Source organism: Rhineura floridana, chromosome 2, assembly GCF_030035675.1.
Source record: "Rhineura floridana isolate rRhiFlo1 chromosome 2, rRhiFlo1.hap2, whole genome shotgun sequence".
NCBI classification, from domain to species: Eukaryota; Metazoa; Chordata; class Lepidosauria; order Squamata; family Rhineuridae; genus Rhineura; species Rhineura floridana.
In genome coordinates, this window is record NC_084481.1 from 204485850 (window position 1) to 204499781 (window position 13932).

A 13932-nucleotide genomic window follows, 5' to 3' on the forward strand; every position below is an offset into this window, starting at 1 on the left:
GCCTTGGGGAAGACCCACAGTTTGAACCTTTCTTGTTTTTTAGATGGCATGCTCCCTCAGCTTTTTCCTGTTCATCTCTGTCGTGCCTGGGGACAGTGCTCTGTTTAACTACCCTGATTTGTCTCTCTCCCTGCCTCCTAGTGGCTCTGTGGAAGACAGAAGTAGAAACAAGGCAGGAATCTTTGGTTAGTTGAAGCACTGAGCAGCTGCACAGCACTTAAATAGATTATAGACTTAGTGGTCCGAAATCCATTAAAGATTCTGCATTAATGGGCATTTTATTCTTTGGTTCCTCCAGAGAGTCTGTCTATTGTACCAACCACTGAAATGAGATGTACACTGCTGAGAGAGTCAGGACTACAAAAATCACAGCAGAATAGGAGGAGAAGCACCATTGCTCCAAATATACTATGGAGACTTGTTTCCTTCTAGCTCAGCCATCTGCAGCCTGGGTTTTTCATTTACATTTATTAAGTTATACCTTGCCTCTCAAGATAAAATATTTCCAAGGAAACCCCCCAATGTTATAGGCTTGGTTTGAAGTAGGGTATTTATATGGCTATAAAACTGGCCCCCTATTGACCGAGTGCCGCTGCAGTACATGGGTTTGGTAAGTATTGCTTAGGCAGGTTGTTTCAGACAGACCATTAGTATCATCTTAGATGCTAAGAATGTTTAAGTGAAAACTTAAGTGGTCCAGATTCTTGGTCAAAGCAAACTGGCCATATATATGTTCACTGTATTATATACATATCCAGTAAATTAGTGCACTTGGGTATGCACCCCAAGATTAAACTTGGTTATAAGAGGGTAATACTCTTAGGGATGAAATAGTTGTGTGCTTTGTTATGAAGGTATAAAGATCAAAGCGAATCATACATCAAATTGGGTTTTTTAAGATGTATTCAAAATAACCTGCTTAAAGTTTCTGAGTAGTGAGACCCCATCACTAAAGGTTAGCTAGCTGGTGGAAAAAAATAAAAGTTGTAAAATGTCTAACTTGGATCAAAATCTAAGAATGGAAAGTCCAGGTCAATGTTCTCAGCCAGCTCATCAGCATATTTGTGGTATAAATCTGTCTGTTTCTTCCACATTGCAGATCACCCATGGATTTGGAATATTCCCTACACCAGAGCGCCTGATACACATGGAAACATGTGGGTCCCTAAATGAACAGCCCAAGTTTACTCTGAAATTTCAGCATCTTTATTTCTGAGCCCACTCATGTTCCTGTGAGATCTGCTGGTTTTAATACAGTTGTACAGAGAGTATAAACCTGTTCCTATAAAATAAAGTACATTCTTTAGACTGAAAACATTTTTAGAGAAAATAACTACCATGTAGCTTAACTGTTAAAGCTTATGATAATACAGTGCCTTTTAAATTGCCTATGTAAACTTGATTACTCTATTTTGAAATGACCATGTGAATTATGTCAGATGGCTATCTTTGTACTTTAGCTTGAATATTTTCAACCCTGTTCTGTTTTTTCTTGGAAACAGTGGCCCTGATGAAGGAAAAAGTTGTATAGAATTGAAATAAAGTGAATAAAAGTTATTGATTACTTAAGTCATTGAATTATGAGCTCAGGCTTCTGCTTTCTACCATAACTCTATCTTGCATGAGCAAAGAGGTTTTTTCCCACAAGTGTTGGGACTCATTATACAATGCTTTTCAGGAGAGACATTGCATTCTATATTATGTTTTCTTCTTGCATGTTTTTGTGAGGCTAAAATCCTGTTAAAAGCATATAGTATAGGTAAAGTAGTTTGTTGCTACGGCAGTAACCTAAGATAGTGGGACACCCTACTGCATGTTAAAAGGTAGAGAATAGTACTAGTCTGGACAGAATCCAGCCTGCAGAATGATACCATCTCCCCCACACACACACACAAGTAGTGGCGGTGCAGATGGGTAATTCTTCAGATATAATTTGCATTATTTTATTGTTGTACTGGTCAGGTGAAATGTATGCAAGGCTTGGCAATGTACAGTGAAGAGGAAGACCAAGGATTTATTTGTTGCACTACTAATGTTAAGTTTATTGTAGAGTAGCTACATTCCATGGCATGGCTCCTCCAGCCTCTTTGGACAGTGGAAGGCTGAAATTCATTGGCATGTATCCAACACTGCACGAGTGGACTTTCGCTGGCACAACGGGGGTTCCTCTCCTCCCTGCTGCAGCCCCCACATGCCCCAGAGAGGCCTGCAATCCTCTGGAATAGATTTTGAGGGGAGATGAAAGAAAGGGGAAGTTCCACTGCGTAAGTAGAAGTCTGTTCCACATGTACAATGGCAGCATTGGATACAACCCGTTTCCACAAATTTTGGCCTAGCATTTGGATACACGCCATGCACCTATTAAATGTCCACTTACGGGAATTATTAGCATCAGTGAATATATGTTTTGGTCAGGTGAAGAGCTTGTTAGGCAAGTGCATGTGGTATATACAGTTATTTCATTGCAATTATGCTTTCAGGTTATGGTTCAAAAAACCAGCTAGGGCTGTTCTCTAGGGCTCATTGTTTAAAAAGCCCCGCTGAGCTAGCTGGGACTTACTTCTGAGCAAACATGTACAGGATTAAGCTTTTGAGCTGACAGATGTTGTGTAATATTGTAGAAATAACTGAACCATTTGGTTCCTAAGTGATAACCAATTGTTGGATTAATTAATTCACTGTGTATGCTGAACTTGCCAAGATGGAAGTAAATGGTTATTTATTGAATTATGCTGTATAATTTTACTGATTTAGAGATAAAGATACTGAGATGGACCCTGAACTTCAGGTTTAACCCTGATGGTTTAAAAATATTATTGGGAAACAAAATAAACATAATTTTTGCAGCCCATTCCTGAATGACCAGGCAGCAACTTCTCTCATTGTTGCCACCAGGGCTTAATACCAAGTATGCTTGCTTAGCATTGAAACAATGGATTGGTTCAGTCTTAATTACTAAACTGTGGTTTGGTGTTATGAGTGAGCCTTTGGCATGTGTGAAATGTTTTGAAAGCTATTCATGCCTGGGAACAAGCCACAGTTTGGAAGATGGTTTGAAGCTAATTTGTGGTTGGAAATGAAAACAAATTACTGTGCCATCTCCATTCTGGCTAATTGGGGACAGAATGAAATGGTGGAGGCAAAGTGCAAATTTACTTCATAAAGAAAATGGTAATGTTTCTATTCTTAAAAGCTCTCCTAGAGTTGGATTCAACTAAGCCCTACTCAGATAGACCCATTTAAATTAATGAACCTAAGTTAGTCATGACTGCTTTGGTCCTCTTCCAAAGGTAGTTACGGGAGCCCACTGTTCAGCACCATGGGAACTGTCCTGTGGTGTTCTGCAGGGTCATCTTGTCCCCCATGCTATTTAACACCTATATGAAGCCACTGGGAGCTGTCAGCAGGATATTTGGAATGCAGATCCAAATATAGATGCCACCCAGCCCTATCTCTCCATTCCATTTGAATCAGGAGAGGAAACTGAGGTGCTGGACAGGTGCTTGGAGGCGGTGACGGGCTGGATGTGGACCAATAAATTGAGGCTGAATCCTGAAAAGACAGAGGTGTTGCTTGTCCAGAGTTCTCATGTCCAGGAGGTGGTGGAGAGATGGCCTATTCTGAACGGGTTGCATTCCTTTGCCAGGGGCAGGTCTGTAGCTTGTGGGTACATCTGGATCCAACACTGTCACTGGAGGCTCAGGTGGCCTCAGTGGCTAGGAGTGCCTTTTTCCAGCTCTGGCTGGTTTGCCAACTTCAGCCCCTTTCGGACAAATATGACTTGGCTGCTGGTAACTTCCAGTTTGGAGTATTACAATGTGCCCTATGTGGGGCTGCCCTTGAAGATGACTCAGAAACTTAAGCTGGTCTAAAACGCCACCCATGTACACCTAAAAGTTGCTGGTGACTTAGGAAGGTGAGGTCTCTTAAAAAAAAAATGTAAGAGACCTGCTGGATCAGACTAAAGGCCTATATAATGCAGTGTTTTGTTCTCATAGCAACCAACCAGATATTTATGGGAAGTCCAGAAGCAGGACATAGCACTCACCTACTTATTTCCTAGCAACTGCTATTTGGAGGTAGACTGCTTCTCAGCTGGAGATGATATATAGCCATCGTGACTAGTAGCCATGGATAGGTCTATCTTCCATGAATATGTCTAATCTCCTTTTAAGGTTGTCTCAAATTGGTGGCTATTACTACACATTGTGATAGCAAATTGCATAGTTGAATTATGCACTATGTGAACAAATAAAATTGCTAATATTTTAAAATGCATCAGATATGTAAAAAGACAGGTCAGAACTCTGAATGGAATGCAGACAATGTGATAAAAGTTGTTTGTGAGAAGATGCCTTGGGTTCATTGTCTCTGGCTCTGCCAACTACAGAATCTCATAAGGATTTGTAGTCTTAATTTATCACCTTTATGAGGGAAACAGTTTCTTAACTGCTATGAATTAGTGGTATTTATTTAGTCTTCTTTGTTTATTTTATTTATTAAATTTATATCACACCCTTCCTTCCAGGAGAAGCCCAGGGTGGCAAACAAAAACACTAAAAGCACTCTAAAACATCTTAAACAAAAGATTTTAAAGTATATTAAAACAAAACATCTTTATAAACACCTTTAAAAAAAAAAAAAGCAGCTGTAAAAACATTTTAAAAAGCAATTCCAGCACAGATGCAGACTGGAATAAAGCCTCTGCTTAAAAGGCTTGTTGAAAGAGGAAGGTCTTCAGTAGGCACCAAAAAGATAACAGATGGCGCCTGTCTAAAATTTAAGGGGAGGGAATTCCAAAGAGTAAGTGCCACTGTGCTAAAGGTCTGTTTCCTATGTTGTGCAGAATGGACCTCCTGGTGAGATGGTATCTGCAGGAGGCCCTCACTTGTAGAGCACAGTGATTCACTGGGTATATAAAGGATAAGACGATCTTTCATTAAGTCTAGTCTTCATTAGCTGCCCAGAAAATGTGGTGCAGGGCTTAGCACAAATGCTATGGAATTCTAGCTACCAGTACAGATTTTAGGAAGAAACTAGGTGTGTATGTTTGTGTAAATAGACATACACAGTAAGCAAGATTCATTGAAGTCAATAGGGCTACTTGTGAATAAATTGCATACCTTTGTTTATGGTAAAAACTCGATCAAATTTTGAGTATTAAACAGCTTTTGAAAGAGTCGTTGTACTGCCTAGGTAGGTTATGTCGCTAGTTTTCATAATCATAGCATTTGGCATTCTGGATATCCTTTTCAAATGTAGCACAGGCTCTCAACTGTTAACCTCAGAGCCGAAATGAATGCGAGATGTACTTCTGGACTGATTCTGATTATTTATGATTTATAAAAAGTATATACCGCCCTCTCGCAAAACATCAAGGTGGTGTACAACAACATAAAAAAAACCTTTAAAAGCAATGCAGAACAATTATTAAAATGGCTGACTACTCGAGAAAATTTTGGACAGCTACATAGGCCTGTTCATACTGATATTGCCAATATAGGTGTGAAGTGAAAACAGGTAAACATAAAATATGTAAAACTACAGTACAGAGTTTATGAATCCCTGGCTATAATCACAAATACAGCTGTTGAGGAACAGATCATAATAAAATATTCAAAACCATGCATTACTTTCCAGCAATGTAGTGTTTGGTCTGTTTAATGTAGCTTATCAGCTGAAGACAAAATGCATTGCATAGGTCTATCCTGTAACTCCTGCTGTATTCATATAAACATCGAGTATCTGTGAATGCTTGCCAGAAATTGCACTAAATAATGTGGAGTAACTTCTGTCCTGGTTTTGTTTTTACTATCACTAACATTGATTAGACTGCCTGCCCTTTAAACCCTTTGAGTATGCATAAAGAACTTTATCTGAAGTAGTGGCATTGTATTTAGACAACAATCTTCCAATACTACAGATGTTACCTAATAACTGTAGTTTAAGCATTTTGTTTTCTTCTCTTTCCCCCAATAATTATTAAGATAGCAGTTTGGGGTTTTTTACAATAAATTACGGCTTGGATCCAGAGTTGCTTCTGAAAACAAAAGGGCTCTTTCTGTTCATAGAAGCAGTGTAGCAGAGGCTCCAGGAGGCAGAAGGGAGGGAGACTATTTTTTGCAGGTTCTCTCCTCCCCTTCTAGTCCCTTGCCCTGATGTTCCAGCAGTATCCACATCCCCTTGAGCAGATTTTTAGGGCGGGGACAAAGAGCTGCAGGGGGAATAGCAGGAATTCTTTTTTGTGCTGGCAGGAACATCTTATAGGCAAGAGTTCTGCTCAGAGGAATATAGAATCTAGGCCAACGTTCTAAAACTGGAACGTTTTTTAAAAGCAAGCTCTGCAAAAGTGTCTCCTCTGTCTTCCACCTCTTGATGGGGGAAGTGTAATAGTGGGCCATGTTGACAACAGCTGCGATCTCTTTTATGCATTTTAATAAACTTATCCAAAGTATTGAAGCAGAAAGATGTCATTTTGCAATAGTTGACCTTTTTTATTGTATTGTTAATGTTTTTATTGTATGGTGGTTTTGTTTTTCACCAGCGGCAATAAAGTTGTTCAAGACTAAGCCTTTAACGCAGCTTTTATATGAAGCACAACTTGGCCTCTATCCCAGTTTTACACCTCTGGAAGTAGTACAATCCAAATCCTTGAGGGCTATCCTCCAAGTACCTCATTGTGTCCCAAATGTTGTCTTATGATTAGAGGCTGGCCTGCAAAAGGTCGAAACCAGGGTTTGGCTCTCTATTTTCAAATTCTGGCTGAAACTAATCTTCTTTCCGACTGGTTTAGCCCCACTAACACTACAGGACGAGTTCCAGTCATTATGGAAACAAGCCTTGCCTCAAAAGCTCCAGCTATATGGTCTTTCCTTGGGCTACCTCATTTCCCAAGGATAGGATATGGCTTGGTCAACATTTAGGCAACGCATTGTTGATATCAAGTGCCAACAAGATTTGGGCTTGTCCTCTAACTATGCCTCAATGGATAGAGTGCTACAATTCAACAAACCTGCAAATTATCTTTTTACACTCTCAGTGCAAAAACATCTCAGAGCTTTCACATTGGCATGTTTTAATGTCCTTCCTTTTGCTATCCTGGAGGGAGGATATAAAAAAACCCCTACTACGACCGTAAGTGCCCTTGTGACGCTGGGGAGGTGGAAACAGTGACCCACGTCCTCCTACACTGCCCATTCTATTCTGATCTACAAAGATCTTTAATTGTACCTCTCCTGTCAAAAACCCTAGGATGATTACTTCACGGCATGGGCCCCAGGTTGAGTACCACTAGTGTAGTGAAAAATTCTTTTTTTTTTTACAATAATTTTTATTCAAATTTTCATAAAACATACAAAACAAAATCATAATACATTCAAAGACAAAAAACAAAACAAAACAAAAATGATTAAACAAAAAAATAAAATGTTGACTTCCCATTTGTCGCAGATCAAATCAGTTATAGGTCTACAATATATAACAATCCTGTCTCTTAAATTATATTATAAAATCACTTTCCTCTAGTAGTTATCTTAATTAATCATCAAATCTCATAAACATTACTTTATTCTTTCCACAAAAAGTCAAAGAGAGGTTTCAATTCTTTAAGAAATATATCTATCAATTTTTCTCCAAATAAACATATCGATTAATCCATCTCATCAAAATCTGTTAGGTCCAATAATTTCAATAGCCGTTATTCCATTATCCATATTAATTCCATCTTCCATCTTCAATAGTCCTGTTAAGTCCAGTAATTTCAGTGTCCAATCTTCCATTATCAGTATTCCATAATAATCTTGCTGTCATAGCCATAGTCATATAATAAGAGTCTGATGGGAATTTCCTCTATCCCAAATATTTTCTTGCCATCAATTCTGAATAAGTTGCTGAAATATTGTTGTAAAGTCATATCTGTGTTCTTTTTTACAAAATGCACTGGCTCATCTCTTGAGAGTTTTTCCATTGTCACATGGCTGCAGTTAATTCCATAGATTTTCTCTATATCAAGGTCCATCATGTCATTCCAGTCCAGAAGATTATCCAAGCCATTGATAACTTTATCTCTAATATCTTCATTAATTTCTTCAGAGATAACATTAAATTCCAAACAGTAGATTTTATTTCTAATATCCATAAACTCCAGATCTTTTTCCAATTCCACATTTGTTCCAATCTCCAGGGCTTGTATCTTCCCTTTATTTTTTCTTTTCTCATCTCTGATCTCATTCTCCTCTCTCACAGGATCCCCTATTTCTTTAAGCTCCTGCGTCATTTTGCTCAGTTCAATTTTCAGCTCCTTACTGCCCTGTCGCAGGGTTTGTTTAGTTATCTCAATCTCATCCATTATTTTCTGAAACATAATTACTTCCAGATTCTCAGCCACTTTCTTGATTGCCATTTTTAAAACCACGAAAACAAAACAAAACAAAAATAAAGAAGAACCACTTCTTATTTCAGCAACAATTGGGTTAATATTCCAGGCTTGATGACATCACAGTATAAACAGAGCAGCCTGCCTTATCTCTCTATGTTCAAGAACACAAAACAAATTTAGTTCCCAGCATCAAAACAGTTAGTGGCGTCGTGAAGAAGCAGATTCGTCAAAATAAAATAGACCAAAAAGAGAATAGTCCCAGACAATATAATGTTCCTCGGAATAGAAATCCCTCTTCTGTTTATATCTTTAGAATGCACTTCCAGGACAGCTTTTTGCAATAGAAACAGAGATAAGCTGTTAATTTCGTGAATAACAGAGAAGAGTTATAGCTCACCCAGAAGTTCTTTAAAGCTGATTCATTTGACAAATCTCTTTTTGCTGCAACAATTTAAACCAAGTAAAAAAAATAATAGAAAGAAGGGTGCTTGCCTGTTAGTCCGTTTTCTCTTTGAAGAAAAGATAAATGTATCGCATTAATCAGATAGAGCTTGTTCAGAAGTCCGTCCGGCATTGCTGGCTGGACCTTTTCTCATAAATTAATGAAATCCAGTCCTCCCAACAAAAACAGGCTTTTGAGGTTGATCTCTACATTTCTCCCTGCCCGGGAGAAATTTCATCAGTCAAAAAAAAAATGTTCTGACTGATTTATATCTGAATAAGCTTCTTTTGAGGCGGGAGCCCGTCTCAAAAGCAGGCACAAGCGAAGTCACCCTTCCCGGAAGTCCTAGTGTAGTGAAAAATTCAGGAGGGCCAGATCCCTTTGTGATAGTCCCACCACACCTCCTCACAGCCACTTCCTTTCCCACTTCTTGTGAGTCCACACTCCGCTACAACAGAGGTCCCTAGGAGCCAATCAGCATGAAGAGGGAGGGCTGTGTGCTGGCTACTGACAAGAGTCTTCTCAGTGGCTGACACCTCCTCACTCTGATTGGTTCCAGTCAGCATAAAAGGATGACTTTTAGTGGCTAACACACACCCCTTTCATGCTGATTAGCTCATATATAGGGATGTGGCTGAGACCCTGCTCCCAAAAAGTATTGAATCTATGACCCTGGACAACTACATCCCTGTTCCCTCGCTGCTGCTTTTTTATTATCTGTTGGCATGCAAGTTGTTACTACAAACCACCTTTGTTGCACTCATAGAAAGGCAATATTGTAAACGTAGTTAGTAATTATTTCATTACCAATTGCTTCTATTGGGAGTAGACACTGTGCTTATTTTGCGTACATTTAATCTTTAACGTAATTGGCAGACTGTTTTTTTGCATTTCACTTCCCTGCACCCATGTGTATATAAAACTCCTAATTGAGTGCAATAGCTAGGTAATTTTATACTCTGGCCTTAGCTGTCTAAAGAATCCCCAGTAAGCCCATTATGTGTATGTGCTTCAGTTGTAAGAACACACAATTAACATTTTGCTTTTCCTCCCCACCCTTAATTTATGCTTTACAACTGCCTCATATGTTAGAGAAAGGAAACACACACAAACCAGTTTGACATCTGTTTTAAAAAAATATTCAGAGTAGGTGCAGTTTCACATTTTAAACTCACTTAAATCATAGCATCGTAATCACTACACAGGGGCGTCACTATGGGGGTGCAGGCGGTGTGGCCCACACCCAGGTGACACCAAGAGAGGGGTGACACCCAGAGCCACCCCGCCCCTGGGCACCGGGAAGCGGGTCAGCCAAGCGGCCGATTCTTCCCCAATCCAGCCGCTTAGCTCGTCAGTGCTCCAGCTCCGGGGGCCCGGGGGGAGTCCGGGGCTAAGGAGGAGCCCGCCTGGCCTGGCCTGGCCTCCACCGCCACTGCCACTTCACGGCTCCTGCTGAGGCTGCCAGGCCACTTGGGTGCCGTCTCGGGAGCAGGCGGGGCCAGGCGCGGTTGCTAGGAGACAGCGCCCAAGCGGCCTGGCAGCCTCAGCAGGAGCCGCGAAGAGGTGGTGGCGGTGGAGGCCAGGCTGGGCCGGCTCCTCCTTAGCCCCAGAGCTGGTTCCCCTGCTCCGGAAAGGACGCCCCACTTCACCCCTCATGCTGTGGGTGCCGCTGGGCGGGAGCGGCCGCAACAGGGGCCCCCAGGCAGAGATGCCGCCGCCGCTGCTGAGCCGAGGGAAAGATGGGTGAGGAGGAGCGGGAACACGGGGCTCTGGGCGGCAGAGCTGGTGGAGGGCATCCAAGGCCTGCCTGGGGGAAGAAAGGAAAGAAGGATGCTGCCTCCCCTTCCTTAACCTTCTCCACGGCAGGCCCAGGAAGGGCGTTGAGGTTCATCACGGCCTAGGAGAGCTTCCCACGGCAGGGGCAGTGTATCTTGCTGCCTGGGTGCCACATGTTGCTCTTGGGGATTTAGAATGGCATTTTCCCCCCTTTGAAGGGGCTGGGGACTCTTCTGCTCTCATTTGATTGTGTTTCACAGTATTTTGCTGTTGTTGTTATGTGCCTCCAAGTCGACTATGACTTATGGCGACCCTATGAATCAGTGACCTCCAACAGCATCTGTCATGAACCACCCTGTTCAGATCTTGTAAGTTCAGGTCTGTGGCTTCCTTGATGGAATCAATCCATCTCTGGTTTGGCCTTCCTCTTTTTCTACTGCCTTCTGTTTTTCTAAGCATTATTATCTTTTCTAATGAATCATGTCTTCTCATGATGCGTCCAAAGTATGATAAGCTCAGTTTCATCATTTTAGCTTCTAGTGATAGTTCTGGTTTATTTGTTCTACCACCCAATTATTTGTCTTTTTCGCAGTCCATGGTATGCGCAAAGCTCTCCTCCAACACCACATTTCAAATGAGTTGATTTTTCTCTTATCCGCTTTTTTCACTGTTCAACTTTCACATCCATACATAGAGATGGGGAATACCATGGTCTGAATGATCCTGACTTTAGTGTTCAGTGATACATATTTGCATGTGAGTTCTCCAATAGCTGCCCTCCCCAGTCCTAGCCTAATTTCTTGACTATTGTCTCCATTTTGGTTAATGACTGTGCCAAGGTATTGATTATCCTTGACAAATTCAGTGTCCTCATTGTCAACTTTAAAGTAGGGAAGGGCTAAGCTGGGGTTGAGGGAGGCGGATTTGCTGCTCCCCCCCCCCACCTTGCAATCCTGTGCATGTTTACTCAGAAGTAAATCCCACCCTGTTGAATGGGGCTTACCCACTAGGACTGGCGTCAGTTTTGCTGAGACGGCACCTCAGCATTGCACCTGCACTCTTTGCCCACTCACTTCTCCCTGCCTCCCATCACATCTGTGGTTCCCACTGGCCCTCAGAATTATTCCCAGGCCAGCAGAACAGTGAGTGCTTTTCTACCCTATATCTCAGTGGTAGGCTGAGCATGTGCTTTGCATGCAGAAGGTCCTGGGTTCAATCTTTTGCATGTCCTTGTGAAAGGGAAAAAATGTTCTAGGTTGTTTGTGTGACGATCCCACAGCTGGCTCTGTGTGTGTGTGCTATTACATTCAGTGATATACGGGAATTACAATTTACGAGTAACATTAGTACAAAAAACATTACTAAGGATTCTGTATGGTCTGGTATGGTAGGAGGTCCATGGGGGTGACACTATGAGTTACCGCACCGGGTGACACCAACCCTAGTGACGCCACTGTCACTACAGACATCAAATGGGAGTTGGTATTCTTGCTGCTTTATGCCTGGTAAATGTGGCATAAGCACCCTTTTGTTATAGAAAGGATAAAATATTTAAAGTGAAAACAATGAAATGAGCATCTGTAACCATGGATGTGCCTGCCAGCTGCCCCTATACTATAAAAATAAAAGGTCAGCCTATTTGGCTCCAGCATGCTCATGCTGGCCTTAGATGATGATGACATGGGTCCTATCTGCAACTGGTTGATCAGCTGATGGGCCCCTGTACTTTTGCCCCCAGAGTCCAGCCCAGCAGCACCACTGACTTTGCATCTGAGCAAGTGGCCTTGAATCCACAAAAGCTTATGCCACAGTAAATTTTGTGAGTCTGCAAGGTGCCACAAACCTTTGGGTGCTTCCGCCTGTTGCTATCTTTAGGTGGGATTCAATGACTGGCAAATTTGAGGGAGTGTACTTAAAAGGTGGAGTGTTTGTGCAACAAATCCACTTCCCCTCAGTCGGACTTTTTGCAACAAGGAAAGTGATGGGAAAATGCACTGGAAAGTGTGGGATAATCTTTGCTTGATGCAATGTTGTCAAAGCGTCCCCCCCCCCATCCTTTTGCAAAGTCTTGATTATTTGTGCTTATGCTATCAGGGCAGTCACATGTGATCCTGTTTTCAATATTATTTGTGCCTGAAAAAGTTTAGTGGTAGTCCTGCAGCTTCATTCCAACTGGTGCATATCCTGTAACATCCTACTGAAACCCCACTTTTCATAACATAAATGTGTATGTGTGTGTGCATGCGCGCCCTGCTTTTGTTACAGCAGTGGCTCCCAAACTCTTTCCTCACAGACCACCTGAAAATTGCTGATGGTCTTGGAGGACCACTGGCCCGGAGGGTGGTGACAAGATCAAGGGCCTTCTCAGTGGTGGCCCCCAAACTGTGGAATAGTCTCCCTGAGGAGGTCCGCCTGGCGCCGACGTTGTCATCCTTTCGGCGCCAGGTTAAAACCTTCCTTTATTCCCAGGCATTTTAATTTTAATTTTTAATTTTAATTTTTGTTAAGGTATTGTAATGTCTGAAACTTGATTCTGAGCCTTTGCTGTTTTAGACTGTGATATTTGATTTTAGACTGAAGTTTTTTGTTCCATATTGTATTTTACTGTATCTATGTTCACCGCCCAGAGAGCTATTGCTAGTCGGGCGGTATATAAGTTTTAAAAATAAAAATAAATAAATAAATAAATTTCTCTGCCTGTTGTAGCAATTGTAATTTGCTGCACTAGCTGCAGTATAATTTTTAAAAACTGTATATATTTATTGCTTCTTTCTATATATTGTATTTTATTGTATTACTATCTGAATTCTAAATACAGTAAAAGAAGTAATTACAGATAAAAATCAATATGAATATTTAATATGGACATGCCATAGACTACCTGAATGAAGGTTGTGGCTCACAGATGGTCCATGGGCCAGTTTGGGAACCTCTGTGTCATACTACGGCCTTTCCTGCCAGCAACAATGTAGCAGCGGAGAAGCATTGCAGAATAACTAATAAAGCAGAATAAATGCGACACCATACTAATACGTTATTGTGTCAAGAATATCTTGCAAGCTACCCCCACAGTAAAACACCAGTCTGGAGGGGATTGCAAACAAGTCAGGGCAAATGCTCTGTGATAGGTTGTCTGGAAGCAACCGCTGTTGGCAAGTAAAGGAAAGGGCTGGGGCTGTGAAAGGACTTCTTTTTATACAGTAACTGCACCAGGGTATCTAGTTAATGCTGGATAGGAGGCCTGTCTCTGCTCAGAGAATGTGGTTAAGTCTACCACTGGGGCAGGGAGGGGGATGAATATTGTGTCTCTTATTTAAGAGAATACCAGGTGAATGAA

General features: G+C 41.4%; 1 protein-coding gene across 1 annotated transcript in view; it reads left to right on the plus strand.

The window, feature by feature from the left end:
• Nucleotides 1-1584, plus strand: part of TDP1 (tyrosyl-DNA phosphodiesterase 1) — a 32430-nt gene extending 30846 nt beyond the window's left edge. Inside the window, exon 15 of the mRNA XM_061611924.1 lies at nt 1100-1584. Within this exon, the coding sequence (XP_061467908.1) occupies nt 1100-1173 (74 nt within the window). The 3' untranslated portion in view covers nt 1174-1584. The remainder of the gene's footprint in view (nt 1-1099) is intronic.
• Nucleotides 1585-13932: the final 12348 nt, after the last annotated feature.